This window comes from Capsicum annuum, chromosome 6 (genome assembly GCF_002878395.1).
Source record: "Capsicum annuum cultivar UCD-10X-F1 chromosome 6, UCD10Xv1.1, whole genome shotgun sequence".
Classification (NCBI taxonomy): Eukaryota; Viridiplantae; Streptophyta; class Magnoliopsida; order Solanales; family Solanaceae; genus Capsicum; species Capsicum annuum.
The window spans coordinates 211,081,781-211,093,505 of record NC_061116.1 but is presented as its reverse complement, the minus strand read 5'-3'; the positions used below and the strand labels follow the sequence as shown (position 1 = coordinate 211,093,505).

At 36.8% G+C, this 11,725-nt stretch overlaps 1 protein-coding gene across 1 annotated transcript in view; it reads right to left on the bottom strand.

The window, feature by feature from the left end:
* LOC107875932 overlaps positions 1–11,218 on the bottom strand; it is a 15,064-nt gene extending 3,846 nt beyond the window's left edge. Inside the window, exons 1-3 of the mRNA XM_016722835.2 lie at positions 10,395–11,218; positions 1,313–1,420; positions 883–1,158 (exon numbers count right to left, since the gene is read on the bottom strand). Of these exons, the coding sequence (XP_016578321.1) occupies positions 883–1,158; positions 1,313–1,420; positions 10,395–10,829 (819 nt within the window). The 5' untranslated portion in view covers positions 10,830–11,218. The remainder of the gene's footprint in view (positions 1–882; positions 1,159–1,312; positions 1,421–10,394) is intronic.
* Between the last annotated feature and the right edge of the window lie 507 nt (positions 11,219–11,725).

The window sequence follows — 11,725 nt, the reverse complement described above, 5'->3', positions numbered from 1 at the left end:
AACGAGTACCAAAATTGCACATGCTGCAAGGAGTGAGGGAACTAAGGACCAAAGATAAGTTTATTCACTACAGATAATCCAATTCTACAGTAGTTTCTATGGTTGTCTGCATAATTATGTATGATAGAAAAAAAAAATCTCTTTGAGAAAACCAGATATAAGCAACTAGTGCAGTGTCAGCAGCCTTCCTCGTAAAGCAATTCGTCAAGAAAAGTATCGCCTAATCTTCATCCAGAGCTCCAACAACAACAACAAGCCCACTGTAATTCAACAAGCGGGGTCCAAGGGGATGGTGTACGCAGCCTTACACCCACCTCTGGAAGGTAGGGGTTGTTTCTGATAGACCTTCCGCTCAAGTAAGCATACAAAAGACAAGTATGCAAAGCAAATACGGTGGCAAAGAAGTCACGCTGAAAAATATGAAGAAGAGAACAAGAGCCACGCCAAAAGAAAAAATGATAACTAAAGCAAATGAAACATCGGATAATACTATAATTGAAGAATAATACTAAAAATGAAACTAGACAATGCTCGACCAACTAACCTTCTACTCTAATCCTTGACCTCCATATATCCTATTATCTAGGGCTAAGGTCATGTCCTCGGTAAGCTGCAAATGAGCCATGTCTTGTCTAATCACCTCTCTCCAAGACTTCTTTGATCTACCTCTACCTCTCTACCTCTCCTTACATCCATTATAGCCAACCTCTACCTCCAAATTGAGTGTTGTCGTTTTCATTAAGCTTTATATAAAACTTTGTGAAACTTTGCCAGAACTAATTTAACTAGAAACAAATTTAAAACTCTCTTTTTCCACTCTTGGTGTTAGCACCACAAATGGAAGGCCAATGGTAACAGCTCATGAACAGACAGGGCAATTACCACATTATAGGGGGTCTTCCTCAGTTGAGAATCCGAAGATGGAGATGTACTGCTCGTACGAAGCAAATTCCGAGAAAGCGTGTTCTGGTTGGAAGCATCATCACCTCCATCTCCATCCACCTCACCAATGGGGTTTCCATCTGAGCCCATCCTAGGTGTGTTTAGTTTAGTCATAGATCCGGTGTCATTTGTAGTATCCACACGAAGCGGGAGTGATGGCCGAATTGCCACACCTTGCATGCTCCGTCTCTTTAGCTCCTCTTCTGCATTCAGAATCTGCAACCCAAAAAAAAAAAAAAAAGCAATACTTGTGAACAAAAACGGTCATGCTAAGTCCATACATAATTTGACAGATGTTCAGAATAAATAAAAAATGAGGTGTCATGTAAAAGTTTCAATTCCTCCTCAGATTGTTTTATACTAAGATCACCTGTTTTAGTAATTGTACCAAACCATGCTTTTTCATATTCAGAATCTGTAATTTATCCTCAATTTCCTTTCTTTTCTGTTCATCAGCTGCATTCTCTTTGTTGCTCGTCTGCCAAGGAGAGTGATGAAAAAAAGTTAAAAAGCTAACAAAAGGAAATAAGAACAGAACTATTTGGGGCTGGTCCTTATTCTAAATTATGCACCAAATGTGTAGTTGACCCTAATCTCAAACGTAATATATAATCATATATTTTGCATATCAGACACCTTACCAATCTTAGGGTTTGTTTTTAATTCTGCTTAACTCTTATGTTAGACACATATGATTCAGAGCTCAGGCCCACCACTCTGCTGACCACATTGGAAGTTCGGACGTATTCAGACATAAAAACGAAAAATTCACTACAATCTACAACCAGCCATGTCAAGAGATCTTAGGCTATTAACTTTTGGTAAATTTTAGAAGGGGGTCTTGGGGATTGTTTTCAATTCCGCTTAAGTTGAAGATAAATGATTCAGATCTCAGACCCGCCCTCTCTGACACATAGGAAGTTGGGACGTATTCAGACAAAAATGAAAATCCACTATAATCTACAATAAGCCATGTTAAGAGATCTAGGCTAATTAACTTCTGGTAAATTTTAGAAGAGGGTCAACTGCCAAATAACATGTAAAGTACAGATGAATGAATAAACAAATAAAAGGTAAGAGAAAGAAGGTATCAATGGACAGCAAGCAAGAATGCAGACGAAAAGGGAAGTTATTAGCAGCAGAATGGATCCTTGTGCCTTTGCAGCTCATGATGTTGTTCATTCAAAAAGTGTATAACATAATTAGCACTAGCACTATTCAAACAGCTGCCATATATTCATCAAGGCAACTTCATTCACCATTTGTCCTTATTCTTGATTAAGTAAATAATAATATCAATGATGCGGAAACCCCGTGTACAAGTCATATATCAAAAAGTACAGAAACCTAAACAAGGTATGGTTCTCTATAAAAGTATCCGATCTTCTACACAAATAGGGACCTCATAGGCACACCAACGTTGTATTAGACAGAAGAGGCTTTTTTTCAATTTTACAAAGTCATTACCCCTTCAAATATTCTCCTATTTTCAATATAACCCACATAAAAGCTGGCATGCCACGCCCTCGATCTTCTCGTTGATAATGGAATCAACCCACAACACGGAAACAAGACACAAAACACAAGACAAACCGAGGACCAAAAGGGGAACAAGTCTCGGCCAACAATAATACCACGAGATGATACAAGGTGTATTTTACACCAAAAACAGCCAACAACAAGATGAACACGAGATGATAAGATAACAACCATACACAGCTTTACTAGAACAAGAACACAAACACGATTACAAGAAGTGTAAGGATAGGAAGTGAGACATCAAATCTCACAAGAACTAAGAACCTAAGTGTATGTCACACACTAAGACCCTTAATACTCGTAATAGACAACACCAACATTCTTACAATGACACGAGAGGGCGTGAACCACTCAAGCACCAAGTTTTCTAACAATGTTTGGCAATACTAGCGATTCCACCCTAGCATCACCCTCATTTCGGATTTGGTGGCTTTTCCAAGCCTTAAACTAAGGTGGTACGCTCCTTACACTAGAGAGAGTTTGGTTCAAGTGTTACAACTTTCAATATCAATAAACAACTAAAGAACTAAAGACCTAAAACTAGTTTTTTTTTTCTTGACTTGCACCGGGTGTCCGAGACTCTTCGAGCCCCGACTAATCCCGGGGTGCACAAGCCCTTGACAAGGAGTTTCCCGCAAGTGCACCACGGGTAATTCAGGGTTTCACCCAGTCCGATGGCCCTCAGAAATTGTTTGCACCCAGTGGGTATCGAACTTGAGACCTTGAAAGGGAGCACCCCAAAGCTCAAGCCAATTACCACCAGGCCAACCCCTGAGGGTTAGACCTAAAACTAGTCTATTTATAGACTTATTACAAACATAAGTGAAATGTCCCAAAAGCACTTAATGAAGGGAAGACAAAAGGTGCCTATGGAGTATAGTGTATGGCCGGTTCTTGGTGTGTGATATGGTGTTCCTTTGCACTTCACTTGCACACTACAAGTCTCGGGTTCGACGCGCACTCTCATAACTTCATCTCCGTGATTATTCTTGTATCACTCGTTCTCCTTCTGATAAAGAAACTTATCTTAAGACTTAGGCCTACCTCAATCCAAAAGCTAGATCATGAGGGAAGCACTGCCCAAAATCATATAAAGACTATGTAACCCTTCACCCTGTGATGTGGGATTCCACTCCCACTCACCCCATCCCCACCCTTTCGCACGCTTAGGTTGGACGTCTGGAGCATGGACAACATAAGATGGGAGGCCCAACATCAGGTAAACATGAACATGAATTGGGATGGGCTTGACCTTGATAAAGAAATGGACCATCGGTCTAACTCAACCTCTAAAGCTAGCTCACAAAGGGAAGAACGCATAAAAGCATAGAGACCAAATAACCCTTTACCTCACAATATGTGCAATGACTTGAATAAGCAAGTAATTAAAATACCTAGTACATTATCCCTTTGACCCATCTGCTACTAAATAAAGGAAAAAAAAGAAACAAAGAAAGAATAGTGGCGGTTCGCAACATAGATAAAAGCCAGCAGCGCAGGTTTTAAGAGGAAGCTGCCCGGCAGCACATTCCGAGGGAAGAAACGAGCGCTACAGGAAGAGAAAAAAGGAAAGGAAGCAAGAAATACCCTAAAGAAGAATTGAGTTAGTTGAATAAGTTTTAAAGGCACCTGAAGATTGAAGATTGTGATTACAGGAAGAGAAAAAAGGAAAGGAAGCAAGAAAGCAAATAATAAAAACTTCACGACTATAAATAGAAGTTACTACCTTTGGAACCCTAAGCACAACCTAGAGGAGAAGAAGCAATTTTTGCGCTGTAATCACAATCTTCAGGTGCCTTTAAAACTTATTCAACTAACTCAATTCTTCTTTAGGGTATAAAAGAGTAGGAATTAGGAGAGAGGTAATCTCAAAAGTAGAATTACCATGTTCATAAACGGAGATCTGAGGAGGCAATAATATGGAATTTTAGAGCATATAACTTGATGATCGAAAATGTATTTTCTCCCAAAACAGTGCTAAGACAACATGTCCCGCTAAAGTTGGCTAGGAATAAATTGATACAAACACTAGTTGGACATAGATCATCTTTATTTATTGAGCTTGCAGTTTCATGATTTGCTATTAGTTTAGGATTCTTGATATTTTCTTTTCAGAATGGAGAATACGGGTGATGGTGAAGTTGACGACCAGACAAATAAACCCATCGCTTCTTGACGGTAGAGTGGAACTGGAAAATTGAGGTCTTATTGCTAGAAATATTTAATTTCAGGAACTCTAGGAATGAGGGCCAACAATGAGGGCAAAACCACCTGAAAATGTAATAGGGGATAGATCTACGTATTCACCCAAACACCTGTCGATGTAACACCAGCATAGGTGCTCCTCATATACCTCAAGTTCTCAACTGTCAGTATCACTAACCTTACTCTTAATCAAGCAAAGGAACGTGCCTTCAGCAGCCTATATGGAAAGATTGACTCCTCTCCCCATCTCCATAAATACGATGTAGCATGTAACATTCACCATCTCTCCATTAATCATTAATTTCCTAAAGGAGTATTTTCCCGAAAATATCTAATGCATCCCAAGGAAAATATAAATCTATCAGTACATGAAGCTTCCGCCAAAAAAAGCCAGTCTTAAGCCAACTACGGATATAGTATTACACTCCTCCACAGAAACAGTGTATGTGTAGCCGTTTCTAGCAAAGGTTACTCCTGAAGTATTTTTCTTACAACAATATACCCGGTAAAATCCCACTCAGTGGAATATGGGGAGGGTAGAGTATACATAGACCAGACAACTACCTCACACCTACCTCAAGGTACTAATGTATCTTCCTTATAGTACAAAGTATATTCAAGTTCTTTTTGTGTCGGGAATTAATTCCGATAATATATGTAGTAACTCAGAAATTGCACAGGTTCAAGAATAATCAGTATGTGGAATTCATTGTAAAGGTGATTTAGTACATACCCAATTAATCAATTGTCCACGTGCAAGTAATCAAATTTTCTTTTGATAAACTGTTTCAGTGCAAGAACACGAATTTAAATCATGCTATAGTTGAATCAACAATGAAAGAATTACCACTCACAATAATATTGCTGAAAAGCATCAATTTGTCTCCATTAATTGAATCATCAAAAGTATCAAATATCTAAAAATATGATATAACATTGAATATTAATCGCTTAGTTGAAACTAAATATATATTTTTTTGGACAACCATTGTGTTTGGGACAACTTTCGATCAACTCGACTAATTCCATGGCATACCTGTCATCTCCCAACAACAACAGATACTAGGTAATTCTATCTATCAAGGCTAAGACAGATCACACCTAGTGTTCTTGTCTGTTGGGATTTTAGCCTGAGACCTCATGTTCTCAACCTAGTTCATTGACTACTAAGCCACACCCTTGGGTGCTCCAAAGATTAAATATTTCTAGCAATAAGATCTCAATTTTCCAATTACACTCTACTGTTGAGTCGATGTCGGCTATTAGATTGTTTGTCAACTTTACCATCACTTGCATCCTCCATTCTAAAAAAAATTATCATGAATCCTAAATAGCAAATCATGAAACTGCGAGTTCAATAATAAAGATGATCTATGTTCAACTAGTGTTTGTATCAATTTATACCTAAATCAACTTCTGGCCAAAATGAAAGCTTCTTTAAAATTCCAGATTATTACCTCATCAAACCTCCATTTATAAACAAGGTATCTACTTTTGATATACTGTTGAATATATGCTGAAACGCCTCATTAATTAGCTCGTACAAATCAACTGTTACATCCTTTATTTACGTCACATATTAAAAACTCCCTATGTCTAATAAACAAAAATGAGGAAAAGTTGTAGGTCATGGTTTGCGAGTCCAGACGCGAAAGCCGACTCATTTGCAAAAATTGGGAAAAACTTCTTACTATGAACCTCATTTACTTCTACCTTGACTTGGCTAAGAGACCTTCTTTACCAAGACAAAACAGAAATATACATGGACAATAATAAAACAATTATTACAAACAAAGTAAATCAATAATTGCATACAAAATTTGATACCTCAACACTAGAGGGAGGAGGATTCACCAGAACCTCCAATTTCTTATCGGCATCCACAATCTCCTTAGGTACATCCTTAGGTGGTACATCAGATGAAATAACCAATTTCTCCGCCAATTTCAAAGTCTCCGATTGTACATCGTCTTCCTCTTCCTTCTCGGTCTCTACCGGGACCGAAACATGAGGAATCTCATCATCATCGTCAGCTTGGGATTTGGATTTAGAGTCGATTTCAGGGTTAGGGTTGGAGGTGGCGGTGGGAGTGCTGGAGGTGGAAAGAGGAGGTTGGAGGAGAGCGAGGGCACGGGATCGGCGACGGAGAAGAGTTTTGAATTCTTTGACGGAGATTTTGGGGGTTGGCACTAGCCATCGACGGGGAGGAGCTTCGGGTACTCAGGTGGAGATTGCCCTTGTACAGAGAGAGTGCCACCATTTTCACCCAATTTGCACTTTCAATTGTGATTTCCCTTTTTGGGTTTTTCCTATTTATATGGTTCGCATTTTGAATCACATTAAATACGGAACAGTGAAAAGTTCGGCTCGATCTCAATACATAAAAGATTCCACTATGTGCAGGTCGAAAAAAGCCAAATCACAAAAGTATGTACAATATTTCCGTCAAGACTGTTTCCACGGCATATGGAGCAGTACTAAAAAGAAATATCAGTCCCTTTATTCTAATTTATATGGCACTATTTAAAATTTTTAAAATTTGTGGTTTAAAAAGGTTCTTGATCAATTTGTACGGTTATAAATTATTTTATTAAGGATAAATGAAAGATTTTAATGTTGAATTATTTTAAATTATAGAAAGGTGACATTTTTTTGAAAGAACTAAAATGAAAGTACGACACATGAGTTGAATAGGTATTTTAAAGTTCGGTTTTTGATATTTTACAATATAGTAAATTGGTAACCATTAGTTTGCTCGATATCGCCTTACATATAGTCATACACTCATATAATAGAAAATTATGATTTCAACTTTTCAAGAAACGTCTCAAATTATATCTACTAACAACTTGCACGTGTGAAAATTTATAAGAAAAGAGCAACTCCTTCGTTAATTAATTACAAAAAAAAAAAAGAATATTTCATTCAAAATATAATAGTAGAAGTTCTGACGTCTAAGCAATTAATTTTGTACTAATACTAATTTATATATTTTGTTAGTATAATAATATATATTTTACACGAATACAACAACAACATACCCAGTGTATTCCCACATAGTGGGGTCTAGAGAAGCTGTTTCCGATAGACCCCGGTTCAGGACAAAATAAGTATAACAAACATAAACACAAAATGGGATAACACACTACTAGATAATAGGAGAAACAAGACACCTACAGAGTAATATTATAAACTATTTATCCAAAATCACAAACATCACCAAAAACTACGAACAAAAACTAAAAGATACACACATAACACTACGACTACAGGCACAACTACAAACAAAGCACTCATTCAAACTAGTAAGGACGCATTCCTACCCACTAACCCTCTATCCTAATTTGCATCCTCCACATCTTCCTATCAAGGGTCATGTCCTCTGTAAATTGTAACTGCTCCATGTCATGTCTAATCAACATCCACCAATATTTCTTCGGTCTACCTCTACCCCGCCTAAAACCATCCATAGTCAGCCTCTCACATCTCCATACTGGTGCTTCCGTCCATATATACTAGTTCTGAAAACGTGCAATGCACGTTTGACGAAAAATACTTAATACAAATTTTATATTGCAAATGATAAATTTGAAATGGTACTCCTTCCGTCCATCTTTACTTGTCCACTATTAACTTGGCACACATGTTAAGAAATAGTAAATGATAGGGGTAAGTAAATGATAGGGGTAATTTTACCATATTACCCTTCAATTATTACCCTTTAAATATAATAAAGTTAATACAACAGCAACATCATACCCAGTGTATTCCCACATAGTGGGGTCTCAGGAGGGTATACCATACCACTACCTCAGGTGAAGTAGAGAGGTTGTTTCCGATAGACCCCAGGCTAGGACAAATATAATAAAGTTAATGTTTTGAATAATAAATCATATTTACTCTAATGAAAAAAAATAGGTGAAATGGGTAAATTATCCATTGGTTTTCCAAACTGGACAAGCACTATTATCTCAAAGTGAAATCTTCTTTAAAATTCCAGATTAATACCTCCTCAGATCCCCATTAATGAATAAGGTATTTCTACTTTTGATATATTGTTGAATATAATGCTGAAACACCTCATTAATTAAGATTACTTCACTCCTAATTCCTATTGTTTTATACCCTAAAGAAGACTTGAGTTAGTTGAATAGGTTTTAAGGACTCATCAAAAAAAAAAGCTTCAGGAGTAACCTTTGCTAGATCACTATTTGCCAATATCGGCATCATTAGACCTGGTGCATCTTGTATAATATTTTCATTCGCTAGCGGGAAAGAACTAATAATATGCATATCACACCCGTACCCTCTGGAAGGGAACCTAGCTGACGGGGTAGACAGACGGCCATGATAAACTCGTGGTGACAGAGAATATATCGATTCTAATTTAGGTATCTCCCACTATACAAGGATATGGAGTAGAAAATAATAAATGGATTTAAAATGCCTATTTTTATCCATTTTGATAATTGTTTTCAACATGAATTGCCATACAGATTTAAATAAGACATATGCAGGACTCCTTATGTATGCTTGTTCCAAATAAAATGTTATGGTTGATGTTAATACTCACTCAGTCGGTGTGACTGACCCCACTCCTTTCTTTTTCCCCTACAAATAATTTAGTAGAGGGTGATACTTTGGCTTAGACAGAGCTAGCAACGGATTCAATAAGCCCCACACTTGCTTCGCATGGGACGTCACTCTATTTAGACTACTGCAATATATTATTTTGCTTGAATCCTATAGTTTGCTCCTTGTATCAATCTTGTAAATTTGGTTCTGGCGTGTGTCGGTAATGAAAGCCACTGAGTTCATATTTTGATATCCTCTAAGATTTAGTATATTGGGTTCTTGTTGAATGAGTAGCTGACAAGTTTGGAATTATGGATTGCTCCCGGTACAGAGGAACTTTGAAGATTACCCACTGTATCCACAAAACAATTCAGAATTGGAAAAATGAGTGCACAACCACCTGAAAATGTAATAGGGGATATATCTAGGTATTCACCCAAACATTTATAGATGTAGCACCAAACATAGATGATCCACCTCTACCGCAAGTTCACAACCGTCGGTATCACTTCCCTCGCTCCTAATCATGCAAAGAAACACGCCTTCATGGGCACTCTAAGGACCCAAATAAAAAGGTAATGGAAAGGTCTACTCCTCTCCCCATCTCCATAAAGCCAATGTAGCATGTGGATTCACCATCTTTCCGTAAATCATTAATTTCTGGAAGGAGTACTTTTCCCGAACAGAACTAATGAAAGTATCCCAATCCTCGGACAAATATACCTCCTCATCTCTAATTAGTACATGAAGCTTCTGTTAAAAAAATGCTACTCTTAAGACAACTACGCATATAGTACCACACTCCTCCACATAAACAACAGTGTTAGCTCTTACAAATCATCTATACATCCTTTCTTTATGGTATATATAAAAAAAAAAAAACTCCCTAAGCATAATAAACAAAAATGAGGAAAAACTGTTGGACATGGTTTGATAATCCAGACGCGAAAGCAGCTTCGTTGCAAAAATCAGAAAAAGCTTCATAAGCTTCATACTATACACCCCTTAACTTATACCCTGACTTGGCTGGGATCCCTGAGAGCCCTTCTTTACTAAGACAAAAACAGAAATATACATAATAATACAATTTACAAACAAAAAGAAAATCAATAATTGCATACAAACTTGGATACCTCAACACAGGAAGGAGTAATATTCACTGTCAGCTCCAATTTCTGATGATCAGCTTCCACAACCTCATCAACCTTAGGTGGTACTACATCAGGTGAAATAACCAATTTCTCCGCCAACTTCACGGCCTCCACTCGCACATCCTCATCTTCCTTCTCCGTCTTAACGGGGACCAATACAGGAGGAACCTCAACCTCAACTTCAACTTCAACCTCGTCGTCAGCTCTGGATTTGGATTTGGGATCGGTTTCAGGGTTAGGGTTAGGGTTTGTGGTGGAAGGAGGAAGAGGTTGGAGGCGAGCGAGGGCACGGGAACGGCGACGGAGGAGAATTTTGAAGTTTTTGAGGGAGATTTTGGGGGTTGGCATTAGCCATTGACGGGGAGGAATTTCGGGTACTCTGTGCAGATTCCCTTTGTACAGTGATAATGCCACCATTTTCACCCAATTTCCTCGTTCCAATGCTATGATTTCCCTTCTCGGGTTTATTCGTATTTATATATCCAGCATTTGGAACAACTATATATCTATTGTACTTCCACAGTGTCAGATTTAGCACAAGTAGAATTTTAATAGCTTAGTTAATTAGTTCGATTCTTCAGGGTTTTTTAAATTAATCAATCTCTGACATAAATATAAAATACCAAGTTAGAAATGAAAAAAAAAAAAAAAGTTTAATATTTTATGTTTTCCACAACCAAAAAGCAGCAAGTATCGTAGTGGATGTCTACTCTACATGACGTTGGCTATTGTGTGTGCGACAAAAAACGCTGACTCAAACATAATGAAGTGCCAGCAAGCAACGTAGCTCATTAACTAGACATTTGATCATGAAAATTAAATTTTTTTAAAGTTGAAGAAAATTGAAGATTTGAAATTAAGTGATTGTTTAATCATAAAAATTAAAAATTTTCAAAGTTAAATTTAAAATTAGAGTTAAAGTTGTGTTTGGTCATGTCTTTTTTGACAAAAAAAAATAACTTTTGAAGAAAAAATTTTAAATATAATTTTATGCCCTAACTTTTATAAACTATCAAAATCATCCAATTAAATGAAAAAAAACATAATTAGCCACTATTATAAAAATAATTACATATACATGGTCATATTTAATGCATTTCGATTATGAAATATATAATATTTACATTAATAGCCGTTTTTTCATATTTTAAAATTTTAAATATGGATATTATATTACAAATCACTGTTTTCTGTTTTTTAGGTAACAAATATTATCTTTCAAACAAATTTATTTTTTTGAAAATTTATTTAATTTATTTCCTTAATTTTTCATTCCTAAAAAATAGGAAATGATGAGTTGTTATTAAATTTTA